At 39.2% G+C, this 18,494-nt stretch overlaps 1 protein-coding gene across 7 annotated transcripts in view; it reads left to right on the plus strand.

The window, feature by feature from the left end:
• Fggy (FGGY carbohydrate kinase domain containing) overlaps positions 1–18,494 on the plus strand; it is a 377,144-nt gene that overhangs the window by 167,241 nt on the left and 191,409 nt on the right. For 6 of the 7 annotated variants that reach the window (XM_069987161.1, XM_069987164.1, XM_069987162.1 and 3 more), the window contains one exon: positions 11,304–11,432. In XM_069987161.1, coding sequence (XP_069843262.1) covers positions 11,304–11,432 — 129 coding nt within the window. Of the gene's footprint in view, positions 1–10,808; positions 10,870–11,303; positions 11,433–18,494 lie in introns of those variants that run through there. The other variant, XM_069987166.1, reaches the window with a different exon arrangement.

Genomic DNA, 18,494 nt, shown 5'->3' on the forward strand with positions numbered 1-18,494 from the left:
AGCACCACATAAGCAAAAAGAAAAAAGCCGGAAGTGGCGCTGTGGCTCAAGTGGTAGAGTGCTAGCCTTGAGCTGAAGAGCTGAGGGACAGTGCCCAGGCCCAGAGTTCAGGCCCCACGACTGGACCCCCCCAAAAAAACAATTTAATTTGAGAATAGTAAACAGGAGATTAATATCATCTTCCTCTGAGCCCTTTCTTGTGCATTATTATTATTATTATTATTATTATTATTATATTCAACATGTCAATTATGTGTAATTCCTGTGCCCTAGACAGACAGCTTCTATGTTCCACCACGGTCTCTCAGCATCAGGCCCAGTGAGCCTAGTAGGCTTACACATTGTAGGGATAACTAATCTTCAATTTTCACAGTGCCCTCTAATTTTAATGAGTATTGTGATACATATCTGCAAAAAATTGAATTTCAGAGAGTGTGATTTATCCCAAGGCTCTTGACGTTTGAGGAGATGGGTTCATGAATGAGAACCAGATCAGTCTGACTGCTGAAATCACTCTTCATAGTAGCATACGACCTCACTATCAGAAAGTAAGGGATTTTAAAGGAACATTCCAAAGTTGAAATAAATATTCTTTAAAATGAGTGTGGAAAACCTTACTCAAAAGAAAAAATAGTTGGATACAAGAAATAATATGTAATTGAGCATTCATTGAAAAAAAGTAATTAATCCTGCCCCCCAGGAATGAATTTAGTCTAGCTTATTTGCACATGAAAGTCCAAGATTGGCTTCCTTTCTATGGAAGTCTGACATCTGGTTGGAAAGTGAAAAATTTAGTCAATTACCTGAATCATGTTTGGTCTACGTGACAGAAAAGCCCCAGATGTCTTCAGATTACCAGATGTTTGGCCCTTTATAGTTACCACCGGAACCACTGACGGGTTTGCTCATGTGAGAGTGGTGGTTGGACATTCTGCAGGTCCATCCATTGTTAGAAGGCCGTTATCATTTTGTAAACCCAACAGTATGCAATAGGAGTCTAGACTAGAGACCAACTCTAGCCTCTGACAAAGTATTCCCTGGGGCACTAGGGTGTGAAGGAATGAGTAAGTGAGGCCATAAAAGGAAGTATACTTAATTTAAAAGACTGTTCTTTATTTTGTTATTCGTGGCCCTTCTTTCTTTTTTAAGAGATGGGGCCTTCTGTGGAATGAAGCTAGAGTTTGTTTTTCATGAATCTATAGGACAACATTTTGAAAAAATCCTGAGAAGCATATGTCCATCTCTAGTTGCTTTATGTCATTTTTGTACTGCACAGAAGAGACGACTGTTCCACATCTTGTGGCGTCCTTTGCAAAATGATAGCTATTTTCCTCTAGAAGTGGGGAACTCTGCATGGCAGCACTGTCTCCATGGGTCTGGAAAGCACAGGCCATGCTAACAGTGTTATTTTACTGACAAAATAATGTTTCCTTTTGAAACCGACATTGTGTCCTTAAAATAACTCCAAAGAGAACACTTTCTGCACTCTGAAAACATTTCAATCAGAAGGCATGCCGGGGGACATGACCACAGGGAGACACTTTCTGTGATGAGAAGCTGAATTCCATCACTGTGAATATTTTAACAGCTTTCACAGTTTCTGCAGTTTGTTCTCCCCACACCAAAAGCATAGGTCTCCTCATGCTATAACATCATGGATCTCACTTCACGCTTTACCAACTTATCCAGAATGAACCTAGTAACCCCTGGGTGCTAGATAATGCCCATTGTAAAGTAATATGGAATCATATTTGTTGAACATTTCCTGTATGACAGACACCAGGCTAAAGCACTCTATTAGCATCACCATGTTTGATTATCATAACTACTCTGGGAGAAAAATACCATTAGTCTAGCCTTTTTACAGGCAAGCAAACAGTTTGCAAGGAAATGAAGTTCCTTGCCTGAGGTCACAAGTTTTATGAGTGGTAAAGCCACCCTCATCCTAGCCTGTCCACCCTCTAGCCTAAATTTCACCATGTTATAAAACCCACTGCCTCAGATGATATGTCATATACAAAAAGAACTCTACCTTCAAGGTAGTTATCATCAAAATTAGAAAAGTTAAACTCAAAAAAAAAAAGCTGTTATTGTAAGACAGAATGATGTAATCCCAGAAACCATGCTGTGGGATTGTAGAGGAAAGAAAGATTAATTATGATCTACCCAGGAAGGCCTTTTGGAGGTGGCCCTAGGCTAGGTAGGAACAAAATAGGGCACTGGCAATTATCTGGAGAATTAGGTCACTGCAAGTGCCAGAGTGGATGATTTGGAGGTAAAAAGACTATAATGCATGTTTTGAATAGTTCAGAATAGCCACCCACACTTTTGGAATCTGTTGGATTTTGGCCAGCTCTCCTGGTCTACACCTGCCTTATTGCCCTGACTTAAAGGACCATCCTGTTCTGTATGGAAAAGGGTGCAGAATAGCACTGCCACAGCAGGGGACGTAGAAAAGTGAAGGAATCTTGCTGAGTCAGGAATCCTGAGTCCTGTCTAGACGCTGCTTTCATAGTGGTTGACTTCAGGGAGCTCCTCCTTCTCAGATGCATTTTCATCTACTACAAAATGAACATATCGAAGTTGATGATCTCCAAGCTCTATTTGAAGTCAACTCTTTTTAGAACAGGGAAGAACCTAGAGGAGGAGAGGAAAAAGCTCGGAGATTCAGCATATTAGGTTTTATGATTCTTACAGTTTTCCTCCCAGATGAAGTTCTTTTGGTCTTTTCCATGACAGTCCATACCACTTCCTCTAATCTGCATGGTATAGTGGGAAAATCCCAGCTGGAGTCAGAGAATCCTGGATTGAAATTCTGACTCTGATCTTATTTGTGATTGAAATGTCTCATTACACACTAGACAAATTGTGTAACTTTTATATTTTCATTTCTATGACTATACAATATTAGATTATAATAGCATAAAGTCTAATTCACAGAACTGAATTCTATGTCCAAAATTATCATTCTGTAGGTTTGTTATTATCACCCGATTATTATCAACAAATGTAAATGCCAGGAATGGTGACTGATGGCCCCGTAGATTTTGTAAATGGGCACTATTACTATCATCATATTTCTCTTGTTAAGTATAAATTGTGAGTACCACTCCTTTGCTCATTGGTTGTTGGATTAGTACTTGAACCTGCCTTGTCTGGGCTGGGAGATTTGAGTGAGGGCTTTTGTTCTTCTAGGGAGTAGCATCCCCAGTGTTTAGCCACCAGAGCATCTATGTGCCTTAGTCAACTGTTTCTTGGAAACTATGTTGCAGTAACTTTCAGGATCAAGAGTTAAACTTAGATTCATCTATTCTCAATGGGTACCAGAGGCTTGCCCTTACAATCTTAGCTACTTAGGAGCTGAGATATGAGGATCACAGTTCAAAGGCAGCCCAGGTAGGAAAGTCTGTGAGTTTTATCTCCAATTAACCACCAAAAAGCCAGAAGTGGAGCTGTGGCTCAAGTGGTAGAGAGCTAGCCTTGAGCAAAAAAAGCTCAAGGATACCACCTAGGCTCTGATTTCAAGCCCCAGGACTCACACATACACACACACACACACACACACACACACACACACACACACACACACACACACACACAGAGAGAGAGAGAAAGAGAGAGAGAGAGAGAGAGAGAGAGAGAGAGAGAGAGAGCTTCTGTTCTCAACTGATATTTATTCAGAATCAACAGTGCATATAGATGCGCATATTTAATATTTCTGTCTAAATTGATTGACCTGTGTCTGTGGTCTTTCTCTTCTTAAAAATATGCTTGTTCTGTTAAATGAAGAGTAATACTAACAATGTAATATACTCTAGTTATACTGCTCTTTGTTAGGGATGAGGGGAAATGAATGCAGAGATTAATAAAATAGCACCAATTGTAGGTCAGAATACACTCTCAGGGATGTAAATATATCCCAGAGGCACATATAAGGATATAACTAACAGGAATATCTTGGAGGAGGTACTGAATACATAGTGTCTGTTAGGAAATAATGCCCCTGAGCACAGGGACTACATCTGTCTTATCTTTGATGGACTCAGCACTGGGACAAAGCATGTTGCAGTGTAAGTACATAGTATATATTTCTTTAATGGGTGATACAAATGTCAAAAAATTCATATTCAGTCAGTAATATAAAAATAGAATTCAATTCCCAGTTTAAAATGAGATTATTTTAGGAGTCAAATGAAGGGAAATGGGCAAATTACAGTTGCAGAAGATACCTTTCAACAGGTGGCAAAACTTATCAGCTTTGGATTTCTCATTAATGTTTCTGATAGTGAATTGTTCTGGATGTTTGTAACTCCAGTTTGGGACTGGAATTGCTGGAATGTTTTGCAAACAGTCTTATCAGTTGTTGTTGCAGGTCTAGAAAACTCCCAGAGCTGATTTGCCCAAGTGATCTGAAGTCTATTGTAGAGGAATTTGGGTGCTGGATTTTGGCCAAGTTCCTAATCCTATCAGTTCTTGTAAAGTCATTATCAATAGCCATATCTAGTGGCAACCTTAAGCACATGGATAGCATTACATTTTGTTTTATGGGGGTTCATGCTTCACAGAACTTTGGAGCTCCACCAGACTTGGACTCCATCTTAACAATCTCTGAAACTACTCAAGCATGAGGTATGCCTGTGTGAGGCACCACATTTATATCTGCCTCACATACTATTGATTATGGGTCCTATATTCTCAATTTTGGTTGGTGGATCCTAAGCCAGATTGAAAGTAGGTTCAGCCTGAGAATATTTCAGTTCTCCTTCTTCTGGCAGGATGGAACAACACTTAGCAGTGTCCCAGACAATCTGGTTGGCCTGTTGACCTTGGCAGATTTGAGCTGGGACTGGCATGGCAGTGCCAAGCATGTGGAACCAGGGTCGACTGCCACCCACGCCCAAACCTCTCTTTGACATTTCCATGGGTCTAGAGCCAGCTCTCCCTCTGAGTTTAATCTCACTGTGAAAATACAAAGGAACACTGAACCTTCCAGTTAATTCAACGCACCACCCCCTCCCTCCTTCCTGGAGAGGATAACAGTTCTGTTGACCATTATAATGCATTTTCTGTCTCGCAGCAATCCACATAGTCATTAATTTCTTCTGCTGACATCAGGAAAGAGGATTATGTGTGTGTCTGAAACTGTTCCCAAAGTACTCATTAGTCATAGATAATTGAAAAACTGGTAGGAGAAGATTTGGTGTAATAGGAGCCCCTGCCTGAGAAGAGGGACTGTAACCACCAGATAATTGTAGACTCCAGCTTTTGACCACTCAGACTGAATAGGAGCTCACTGAGCTCAAGGGCCCTTATGACAGTTGCTTTTCTATATTTCCAGGTGAGGGATGTGTGTATAGGACAGAGTCTCGTCATATCAGAAACACAGTTGAGCTCTAGATTTATCTATTCCCTATAAATGATATGATTTTTACTTTTATTTTTATTAGCTTATCTTAGTTGTACAGAGGGTGTCATTGTGATATCATTATGCATATATTTCTTCCAGGTCAAATTCCCTCTCTTTACTCTTCTTTTATCACCCTTTCCCTTTTCTTGAGACAATTTCAACACGTTTTGTTGTTTTTTAATCTCATGTTCAATACGAGATCATCATGTTGAACAAAATAAGCCAGATGTAGAAAGACAACTATCACATGTTTTCTCTCATGTGGAATGCTTTATTAGCATGCAGTAGCTACACAGGGGGAGATTTCATTGTGACACTTTCATGCCTGTGCACAATGTATACCATGTATGCCAGTCAATCTCCCTCCTCTCTATCACATCTATAGAAGTTTTAAAAAGACATGATAGTCCAAGGGTGACTATTAGTTCATAAGAAGGGAACCACAAGTAGGGGAATAGTGGAATAAAGGTGACTAATAGAAAGGTAAATATGATCGAAAAAAGAAATAGAAGAGCTTATGGGTATCTCTTGCCTTCAGCCTGAGAAGGGAGGTTTGGAAAAGATGCACAGAATTCTTCTTAACTTAATTTTATTTTGCTTTCAACTTAAGCTTAGTTGTTTGACCACTGGAGAATACAAAGTCATGATATAATAACATTACATAGAGCAGAGTGCCCCTGACTGGATCACAACTCTTCTGTACCCACATGCTGTACATTTTTCTAGGATTTTTCTGGAAATGCATAGATCTTGGCATCTTAAAAAGGATCTATAAAATTAAGAAAATTGAGGGAAAGGGTAGAGTTGGGAGGGATGAGGGAGAATGATGCATTGATCAAGATACATTTCATTCACAAACTGCCTTGTTGAGTGGCAAATACTTTGTACAACTACATTAATAACTACATAAAAATTTTAAAAAATCACAAGTGAACATGTTCTGAAAACTATCTTGCTCTTTTTCTTTAATGTAGCTTGTGTTTCATTTAATGTCATACCTTGATTCAATCTCACTCATTTTTATGACTACCTGGGATTCTGCTGAATTGTTGTACCTTATTTTATTTACTCTGACAAGTAAAAAAAAATAGTTAAAATATTATAGAAGAAATGAACGTTCAAAGTAGAACAAGCAGAATTTATTGGTTAATATAATTATTTCACTCCCACTGAAATCTGTTTTCTTTATTTTCCCCCAAGGAATGTGTTTTGTACAAATGGTTCGTCTACCTTCTTACAATGAAGTCATATTCTACATAATGTTTTGCAGCCCCATACTTTTCCATTGGCTCGATTATTTCAGAGATTAAAAATTATTTCCCATGCTCTTTCAACACCGTACAGGTTTGTTTATTTAAAATACCAAATCTCAGGGCACAGAATGGTCAGCTGGCAGGTCCTGGACAAGCTGATATGCCTGCAATCCTCTGTTCCTCTCTGGTGTAAACTTCCCCTGTTCTGTTCCTCTCTGTTGCGCATCTTGTTAACACTGGACATCTCAACCCCATGCCCCACTACAGACAGTTTTTGCTGTAATGACATCCACTTTCCTGGAAAAACGAAGCATGAAATTCAGCAATGGCTTACCTGTTATTCTAGTCCAGTCATTTATTCTTCTGAACTAAATTACTGGATCCTTCCTCAGTTCTCTGAGAACAGTAGGTACATTCTACTTTTTACTAGAGTTTTCTCCACTGTTCTTACAGTCTTGATTTCCCATTGCTCTAGTCCCAGATGTCAGTGTGAGCCTTTAGAGGTCAGCATCTTTCACTCATATTCCAGCATCTTTCACTCATATGCAAGCACCAAGACCTTGGCACAAGGTAGATGGAAATCTACATGGGCCATCTGATGACCAATGGTTTCTGAAAGGTTTATGAACTGCATGAGCAAATGGTAGAATGGAATCTAGCAGAGACTGATGTCCTAAGATAGTAAAGTCTTGATTAGCTTTGGAAAAAGATTCTATGGTTTAATTTTATGGTGAAAGAAAGTAAAACAAGAATTATTTGGGGAAAAGTGATCAAGTGGCCTATGACCACTCATCCCCTCCGTGCACCTCTATCTCAGGAAGAGTGATTTTTAGAGGCGGAATTGCTCAGAGATCCCTGCCTATATCTACCATCCTCTGTCCCTCCAGTCATTAGATGAACAAAGCTCCTTCTTACTTGAGGTTAGGTAGATTGTTCCTAAAAGATGTGGTTCCAGCTGAAGATGGGATGATCATCTCCCAGCCCACTGCACTTAGCAGGCTGGCTCACTGCCCTAGGATGCCTTCTCAGAAAGCAGAGGCTGAGAATACTTTGAGAGGATGTTTATTTGATATAGTCATCTGTGATAGGAAGAAGGAGTAGGGTTGGGCACTGGAAGACAACTAAATGGTGATGTAGCCCCACAGTTTGGCCAGCCCACCATGTTCTAAAGCAAGCGGTGTCCACTGAATCACCAGGGGCAGCTCCTTTGGTAAGGGCCTCTCTGGTGGGGCAGTTGTTTACAGATGAGGCAGGCACTGAGTGTGCTGGAAGATCTTTACAATCACAGTCTTCTCATAGCACACCCTTGGAAGAGGAAATTGAGTTCATGGTGTTTTCCTATCTACTGTGCAGGCCACCATTATAACCTGTCAGTTCTTATTCCATACCCTATCTCCTATCTTTTCGATTCTTCATTAAGTTATAGATAACTTTTATTTCTTTGCTGATTGAAGTCACTTTGTAGCTCACTTCACTAAGTCCAACGTCTTCCCTCTCCCCTAGCCCCCTCTTGCCTTCTTTTCCTCTACTTTCAAGTCCTCTCCTTTTCCTAAACTATTGCCAGAAGAGCTTCATAAAAACATTTCCAGCCACTTTGCTTAGGCATAGCACACCCCTACTAGTTTCCAACATCCTCAGTGGTGAAGCTGTAACACTGCAGTGTGGATTTTAAGTCCTGCCTCTGGCCTCATTGACCCAACTCCAACCTGGTCTATGTTCCACTTTACCCAGCCCTCTGACTGGGTAAAGGCACCTCACAGGTGTCTCTTCTCTGCTTTCCTTGTCCTTGCTCAAGATGCTTCCTTTCCTGAAAAATCTTTCCATGCTCCTACTTGTGTTTTGATCCCACTGAGCCCAAGACTCTGCCTCATCATGGTTTGCAACCTTGCAAACCATGAGCCCAGGTGATATGGAAAAAAATTAGCTCATTTTCAGCTAAGGTTTCTTTCCAAATCACCCTGAAAGAAGAAAGCCCCACCCTGCTAATCCCCTTTCTGCCTGGGCCTTTCTCTGTTAAAAAAAAAAAACTACCCCTTTTATGTTTATGGAGATTTAGGATAAAAATGGAAAAGACTTTCCATTTTGCCTTTTGGTGAGAATGAACCCTTAAAACAATCTGATTTTAATGAACAAGATTTCCAAATATTGCTGGCTTATAAACATATAAAAATACTTGATGGAGGAATACTTCTTTTGATCCTTCATTTATTCATAACACTTCTGAAGAAAAAAAATTGTTTCAGATAGTAATGTAATAAAAAAGAGTCAAAGTTTTGGTATCAATAAGAGGCGAACCCATGGCCTGTCTCCTCCAGTCATTAGGCTGTGTGACTGTGTGAAATGTATTTTTTTTTTTTTTTTTGGTCTCAAACTCTTGGTTTGCCTCTCTCTTTGTGGAATGTGAACATTACAGGTACTTCAGTGCCCTTCCTTACTATGAAAACAAGAGAAGAAAATGCATGTTAGTTTTCTGAGTAGTGTGGGGCCTGGAAGACTTACCATTGGTACGATGTTTATTATGTGTTACATACTAGACAGAGTGACATAATTAAGATATTGTCCAGAACCAAATTGTCCAGAACCAAGGGCAGATTTCTGTTACTGTGGGAATTCAACTCAGGCTAGAAGTCCCTTCTTCCAAGCCCCCCTTTACCACTTTTTTGAGCATTTGAACCTTGTTTTCCTAAACCAGCACCATTAATAGACATTTGAGCTACATACTTAACTTCTGATTTTATAATAGCAATGATAATGTTTCTTTAAGTAATCAATTTGTTTACCTTATTTAACTTAATAGATCCAAAATATCTCTTCAATATAATTGACATTTTTTAACATTAAAATTTTTTTAAATTTTATTGCAAAGATACTATACAGAGGGGTTACAGTTACATGAGTAAGGTAATGAGGACATTTCTTGTTGAACATTGTTGACATTTTTTGGTAGTGTTAAGGATTGAACATCAGGGCCTTGAGCAAGCTAGGCAAGTTCTGAGATACATCCTAGCCTGATAATAAAATCACTAATGAGATAGTTTACATTCATCTTTCCAGACTGGATCATTGCCATTAGATCTGCATTTTCTACTGGTAACATCTTAAAATCAGGCAATAAATTTTCATTAGACATATCTGATTTAGATTTCTGTGTGTGTTTGTCTGTCTGTCTGTTTCTGTGTCTGTGTCTGTTTCTATGTATATGTGTGTGTATGGCAGTTCTGTGGCTTGAATTCGGGACATGGTCCTGTCCATGAACATTTTTTGCTCAAGACTGGCACTCTACCACTTGAGCCACACTTTCAGAACTGGTTTTGGGGTAGTTAGGCTTGCTTAAGCTGGCTTCCAACCACCATCCTCAGATCTCAGCCTCCTGACTAACTAAGATTACAAATGCCTGTAATCTTAGTTAGTGCCTGCCTAAATTTCTTAAATTAATGTTGGAAACAGATCCATGTGCTCCACGTACACAGTTTTTCAAATACTGAATTCATTGTATCAAATCAAATAAATGAAAAATCTAACTCTTCAGTTGTTCCAACCAACTTTCCAGTGCTCAGATGCCAGTGCAGTGTTTTTAATCTTCTTGGCTAAACATTTTTTTACATTCAGTTACAGATAGAAGTTCACTAGTTGAATGGATAAGCATGATGCTGTGGAGGTGCTATTTCTATTCAGAGAAGAATGATTGAGTCATTCATCCTCTGCCCATCCACCTACACACTTGCAGCTGAGTCCAAATATCCTGGGACACAGAAGGCATGAAGTTCCATGAAAAATTATGAACGGTGTAGTAACCAACAGATTTTTGATCAGACACTCAGAATCTTGGAATTCAAAGGTTTATTAGGATATATATTCATAACCCCACTTTCACAGTGCAAAAATATTTACTCTAGAATTTCTTCAAGGTAGGTGAAGACTCAGCCTCTGTGAAACACCTGGCAACAGATGGGTTGTTCATTTTCTTCTGAATAAATGTTTCTCTGTGTCTTATCTCATCTTCCAACTTGGGAACGAGAACTATCTCTCACAGGCTCACTGTGTCCACACAAAGCAAGGCAATCAATAAATTATTAACCAAAAGCCTGACTGACTGTAAGAATTCAAGGTCATGTGAAATACTGCATTGCACAAGTCCAAAGAATATCCTTCACATTGTGTACCAGGTTCATGAACTTTGTAAGGTTTCTACTGTGCTCTCTTTTCTAGGTAAGAAAAATGTCATAAGAAATTCTTGGAGAGAAAGGAGAAATTCTTCTCTCCTTTTATCCAGTGATTGGAGGTGACCACAAAGTAAATTTTCTCTACTTCTTTAGGACTATGTATCAATCCAGTCATTAAGAGGCCACTTTATTTATATTCCTTTGGAATTTCCCATTAATAGAATCTTACTTTGATTTGAGTGATAGCTCAGAGTTTCTAGCTTGAAAATTACTGCAAAACACAGCTCCTACATCCCGAACACATACACCAAGGTCACCAAATAGGAAAAGGGACTCTTCATGGCTGCATGGTTTCTATCTTTGAGAGTTGAGAAAACCCAGGGTGGAATGGGGGAAGCAAAAAGGTTCTCTTAAGAAGCCCTTTGTTCACTTTTGTGTATCCAAACTGATGGGTGTCTGTTTTCTCTCATGTCTCTCCAGGAAACCAAGTGCTGCCTCCTGGAGCACCTCTGGGCAGGGGGCTCACGCCTGAGGCAGCCAGGGAGCTTGGCCTTCCCCCAGGGACTGCTGTGGCCACTTCACTCATTGATGCCCATGCCGGAGGACTAGGTAACCTCTTATTCCATGCCCATAACCAGCTCAGGTGCAAGTAGAATATTCCCCAGGGCCCTGAAAGGCTCCTTTTCTGCTGCTAAATCAAAGGTCAGGGACTGCTAATTCAAAATGTAATCATGAAAATTTAGGTTTGGGATAGAATTATAGTAAATATATGTGTGTGTATATTTAAAGAAAAAATATATATATACACTAAAGCCAGGCATCGGTGGCTTACACCTGTAATCCTAGCTACTCAGGAGGCTGAGATCTGAGGACTGTGGTTCAAAGCCAGCCTGGGCAGCAAAGTACGTGATAGTCTTATCTTCAGTTAACCACCAGAAAACTGGAAGTAGCACTGTGGTTCAAGTGGTAGAGTGCTCACCTTGACCTGATGATAGCACCCAGGCCCAGAGTTCAAGACCCACGACCAACAATAAACAAATTACATATATATATATATATATATATATATGTAATTTATTTATTTATATATATATATATATATATATATCATTGTTAGATGTACAGAGGGGTTACAGTTATATAAGTCAGGTAATGAGTTCATTTCTTTTTGAGCATGTCACCCCTTAGAAGTTATTTTCTCTATACATCATAATGTAGTAAATAAATATCTGGTAGTTCTTTAGTTTACTGAAACTTAGAAAAACATGTTCACTTCCATCTCATCTGTATGATGGTGGTATACCTACCTGGACTGTAAAACCTTGTTAAATCTAGGAGATTTTTTTTTTACCCTATTTGGCTTTTGCTTAAATCTAATTAATTGGTTATAATGTTAATACAGTTTTCTTATACAACATTCAAATCTATCACTCATACATTTACTTTTTTTTTTTTTTTTTGTCAGTCGTAGTGCCTGAACTCTGGGCCTGGGCGCTGTCCCTCAGCTCTTCAGCTCAAGGCTAGCGCTCTACCACTTGAGCCACAGCGCCACTTCTGGCTTTTTCTGCTTAAGTGGTACTGAGGTGTTGAACCCAGGGCCTCATGCATGCAAGGCAAGCACTCTACCACTGAGCCACCTTCCCAGCCCTACTTATTCATTTTTTAATGACCCATTCACCCCTGACCATTTACCACATATGGTACTGTAAGTCAGTGAACCTAAAACTAAACCAAGGGTTGGGGGTATGCCTCACTGGTAGAGCGCTTGCATGGCAGGTATCAGCCCTGGGTTTAATCCCTCGCATCTCAAAAATAAATAAAAGAAAACCATGATCTCTTCCAAATTTTTAATGGAAATGCCTGCCAGGTAGTAAAGAGCCACAGTGATGTGCTAATTCTGTTCTCTTAAAGATTTATTATTATTTCATTTTTTTCCTGTTCTTTGGAGGCTGTTGAATCTGGACTTTTCTCATTTCACTATAGACATATATTTTCCCATGGCCTTCATACTCATTAAACTGTGTTACCCTTGCCTCTGCCACTACTCATGTGTGAAGGAGAGCAGAGGGCTTAAAGTCCTGAAAGATCATCTACTGGTCCAACCACAGATCCACAGATTAACAGAAGATACATACCAAGTTTGTTCAAACCTATCATCTATCACCTTAGAAAATGAAAATTATCTGTGTTGAACTAAACTGTCAAAATCTCTTTTAATCCTTTGAGAGAAAATTCTCATTGTTCTCTCTGGCCTGTGTGTGTGTGTGTGTGTGTGTGTGTGTGTGTGTGTGTGTGTGTGTGTGTGTGTGTGTGTGTGTGTGTGTGTGTGTGTGTGTGTGTGTGTGTGTGTGTGTGTGTGTGTGTGTGTGTGTAACAATATTGATTTGGGACTTTGGGACAGTGAGTCTCTTGAAAAGTTTGCTGATACCATGGATAACTCCACTGGCAGGCAGAAGGTCAAGGCAGTTCCTGTTCTGACTACAAATAGGGTACTTCTTAGCACTTCTGATTGCTCTTTGAGGGAAAGAGCTACCAGTACCCCTTCATGGGATTGTTAAAGAATTAATGATGGAAACAGTTAAAGGAATTGGCATAGATGCTACCTCATAGGAGTCACTTTATAACAAGGTCTCTCTCTTTCTTTCTCTCTCTCTCTCTTTCTCTCTGTCTGTCTCTCTCTATGTCTCTCTCTCTCTCTCATACTCTCTCACTCTCTCTGTGATTTTCTTACTCCAGAATCACAATTCTTGACATGAAAATAGAAGCTTCATGAAGATATCTGAGTTGCCACCCTGGTAGGATGTGTCTGTGGCCAAAACTGCCTTCCTTATAGATATGCAGGTGGAGAAGGATCTGCTTCTGTCTTCTCTGAATTTGTCCTAAGATCTCTTCTTTAGCTCTCTATTACTGAATGCAGGATTAACTACTTTCAGATTCTGTATAGGTTGGGGTCTGAAACTAACTCACTGGATGAACTCTGTGGTAAAAGATCTCTGAACATTGAGAAGAAATACCTTTGCAGATTTCTCACAAACAAATCCTGGAAACTGTGGTCCCATAAAGTGCTGGCCTTGCATGACCCACCTGTGGCCACATCAGGTACTAGCTAGGCACGATCTACATTATGGTCACATCAGTTTTAGCGTAATATAACCTGCCTTGTAGCCACATCAAGTGCTAGCCAGGCATGACTTACCTTGGGGTCAACATCAGGTGCCGGATGTATATGACCTGCTTGGGACTCCACATTCTGACAGATAGAAGCGGTCAGCTTTGGCTTTGTGAAATAACCCTTGACAATCATTTCCTGAGATGCTCTGGGATGGGAGGATAAAGATCAAAGGAGCAAGTATAACTACACTCATATTTTTTCCAGCACTAGGAGCATGAGGAGGAAGAACTTTGTGGGAATGAAAATCAAATAATCAAAGAACATTTTGTTCTTAAGAAGGGTGCTGGTTAGAGTGTTCAACAGCAGACAGCCGGCAAATAGGGGTAGCTTTGTTTGCACTTTGTGGAGGTGGTACTGGCCTGGGCTCCTGCTGCTGATATTCTTCTAGCTTATAAAAATAGCATTAACTTTGTTCCAGGTCCATTCTTGGCTTTAGCATTACAACTGTCCTGAAAGGTAGTAATAACTTCGCACCTCTCTCTCAGGCCCCTCTTCGCTATCAGACAGACTCCTGACTATCCATTGTATCTTGAAGCTTGTACTCTCTTGTCTGGGAAGCCTTCCCTGCCTCCCAAAGCTAACTTAGTTCTTTCTTTTTTGTTCCCATGTGTCTTGTATTTCAGGTTTATGTGTGAATCATCTGCTAATTTATATATATATATATATATATATATATACATATACATGTATAATTTTTTTAGCATGTTGTCATTTCATCTTCATATCCCAATATCATTCAATACTTTGAATGTGGAGAACTTCTTTTTACAGCTGAGTCTGGTTTATTTGATCATTTTGCTCACTCTGTATACATATATATATATATGTGTGTGTGTATATATATATATATATATATATATATATATATATATATAGTAAAGATGCTGTACAGAGGGGTTAGTTACATTAGTAAGGTAATGAGTACATTTCTTGTCAAACATTGTTACCCCCTCTATTTTTCTCCTACTATCCTTTCATTCCCCCATCTTCCTTACTCCTCTCCCTCCCAAAAGTTGTAGAGTTCATTTCCAACATAGTGTCTTATCAGTATCATTGTTGCTATGGGTCATCCTATGTCCTTGTTTCAGCGTTTTGTTATTCCCCTTTACTTCCCCAAATTAGATAAATGTATATACAAAATGGAGAGTACCAAAATCAAGTACAGTGACAACCATTGGGGATATACCATTGGGGGAAGAACATAAAAAAGTCACACAGCACCCAGTTATAATCAAGAATTCTAATAACAACAGATGCTGGAGGGGATGTGGACAGAAGGGAACCCTATTGCATTGTTGGTGGGAGTGTAAACTTGTTCAACCACTTTGGAAAGTAGTATGGAGGTTCCTCAAAAGACTCCACATAGAGCTTCCCTATGATCCCGCAATCTCACTTTGGGGCATTTACCCAAATGATCACAAACAAGACCATACTAACGCTACCAGCACAACTATGTTTATTGCAGCATTATTTACCATAGCTAAGATATGGAACCAACCCAGATGCCCCTCAGTAGATGAATGGATCAAGAAAATGTGGTTATATATACACAATGGAATTCTATGCCTCCATCAGAAAGAATGACATTGCCCCATGTGTTAGGAAATGGAAAGACTTGGAGACAATTATATTAAGTGAAATAAGCCAGGCCCAAAGAAACATATGTCCCATGGTTTCCCTTATTTGCAATAACTATTATATGTCTGAGACAAGCAGAAATGGTCAGATAAGTTGATGTTAAGAGAAATGAACCTCAAGATAAGGACTCAAATGTTTTTCTTTCTTGCTATTGTTTCTAACATATTTATAAGATGTTTCTTTGTTGCTTTTTTTATTGTGAAAATACTGTCCAGAGGGGTTACAATTACATGGGCAAGATAATGAGTACATTTCTTATCAAGCATTGTAGCCTCCTCCTTTGTTTCCCCTTCCCATCCTCCCCCCAATCCTTCTCCCCACCCCCACCAAAGTTGTAAGGTTCATTTTCCACATAACTACTTGTACATCTCATTGTTGCATTGGATCCACCTGTATCCCTATTTAAACAATTTGTTACTTTGTTGCTTTGTATGTCCCTCCCCCATGGTATAACACCTGTTTTCACTGTATTTGATGTTGGTGTAATTTGTGGCGGGGAAGGGAAAAACAAATTGTTTAAATAGGGATACAGGTGGGCCCATTGCAACAATGAGATGTACAAGATGTTATATTGAAAATGAACTTTACAACTTTGGCGGGAGGGAGGGGAGTGGGGGGGAGGAGGGGGACTGGAGGAGCAGAGATCAGAAGGGATGGGAAGGGGAAACAAAGGAAGAGGCAACAATGCTTGATAAGAAATGTACTCATTACCTTGCCCATGTAATTATAACCCCTCTGTACGGTATTTTCGCAATAAAAAAACAAAAACAAAAAAAGAATGCTGTAGTCAAAAAAAAAAATCACACAGTGCGTTAAAAACAACAACAAAACCCTCTTGTGTCCATATCTTGGGGTTCATTTCACAGCATCATCTTATATGGTCATATGTTAAGATTATCCTACATGTATACTAATTATTGCAAATAAGAGAATACACACAAATACATTTAGATGTGTCTATATACACATATTCATATACACATACATACGCCCACACTGAAAACAGCATGTTCAACCATGAAACAATAGTCTCTTGCATTTATAGACATAACTCTACTAAGCATATCACCATAGAATTGGTCCACATAGTAGTTTTGTAGGACAGAGAGGACTAGTTTGTGATGCATGCCTTCATTCTCCCAGGGAATTCCTGAGTCTCCAGGTGAGTAAAAGACCCAAGAATAGACTTTTGTTTGTTATCTTATACTTGGTGCTCAAAGCAACTTCTTTTTTGCTATTCTTTTAAAAATTGTTATCGTAAAGGTGATGTACATAGTGATTACAGTTACATAAGTCAGGAAATGACTTATGTAATGGCACAATGTAATGGACAATGGCACCCCTTCCCTCTCTATCTTCTAGCTTTTCCCTCCTGCCCCCACTCACAGGTTGTATGGTTCATTTTCAACATAGTGGCTAGTGAGTACTACTGCTTCATTTGCTCACCCTCAAAGCAATACTTCAATAGCAAGGTCCACAAGGTTGCATAACTTGCTGATTATAACAGTTAAGTGGCAATGCCTGATAGAACTCATGCCATCTGGTTGGAACCCCAGTACATACTTGTTACTCTGTTAAATGGAATAACTGGTCATTAGTATGAGATCTATCTTGCTCTGAAATTTAACACATCACCTTGTCTGAGCAAGTAATAAATCTAGAAAGAAAAGTTCTCAGTGAATGTACTGATACATGACTTAGTTGCTGGAAGAATATCTTGAATATGAAAGCAAGTAAATTTCTGGAAATTTTTAGCATAATAGCGAAAACAAACAAGTAAATAGAGTAGTTACACTTACTTGTACCAAGTATGGGAAGCTTTGGCAAAACAAAGTAGGCTCAAGATTGAGACTTAGAGAATTGTAGAAGGGTTTCTAGGGGAAGAGATTTCTGGTAATGTACTTGTAACACATCCTGCCTTTGTTGCTGATTCTTGGTACAGTGGAACCTATTGTTCATTATTATTTGCAAACAAAATTAAGTTTAATGTCTAATAAAGTGACAATATCTAATAAATGATAAAGGATAATTTAATTTCGAATAAAAATGATAATATCAACACCTTTAATAAGTAGTAAGACACACTCCTTTTGGAGCCTTCTATGATTAAAACTATCTCTTATGGACCAAGGGCATTGCCTGCTGCTTCTCATACTTTAATCTCTTGTTCTTCAAAAGAGTCCTGTAAAATACAGAGATTATTGCCCATTCTCTACACAAAGGAACTGAGGACAGAAAGAATGAAATTTCTAAGAGCGCATTCTCTTTATCTCTGAATCAATGGTTTCTACCTCTCCCACCCGATATTTGACAGTGTTTAGCAACAACTTTGTTTATCACCTTTGGGGAGGGGGAATGGCTCTGGCTCTTGGTAGCCAAAAGCCAAGGAAGTTGCTGAACATCTCAGGTGCTATGCCAACCCCTACAACAAAGAGTTATCTAGCCACAGTTATCAGCAGCACTGCAGCTGAGGCACTTGACTCTCCCAAAATATCTGCAATGTTATTATGTCTCTTTATCAATTCTGTTTAGTTCTATAGAAAGCAGAAAACAGCTGGAAATGAGAAAGTTGCTTATACTGTAACGCCTTTAAAGATGTTTTTTCATGACATGACCTCCTCAGTAAAAGTAGTTATAACTTGAGTACTGGTGGCTCACGGCCTGTAAGCTAGCTACTCACAAGGCTGAACGCTGAGGATACAGGAAAGCCCTGGCAGGAAAGTCTATGAAACTTTTTATTTAAGAGTTTTATATTCTTTTTTTAAGTTTATTTTTATTGTCAAAGTTACGTACAGCGGGATTACAGTGTAAGGTCCACCCTGGGAAGGCAGAGCAGACTCTTCCCTCTTCTTGGTTAAGTC

The sequence above is a fragment of the Dipodomys merriami genome, unplaced genomic scaffold, assembly GCF_024711535.1.
Source record: "Dipodomys merriami isolate MVZ:Mamm:240054 unplaced genomic scaffold, mDipMer1.0.p SCAF_34, whole genome shotgun sequence".
In the NCBI taxonomy this organism is placed as follows: Eukaryota; Metazoa; Chordata; class Mammalia; order Rodentia; family Heteromyidae; genus Dipodomys; species Dipodomys merriami.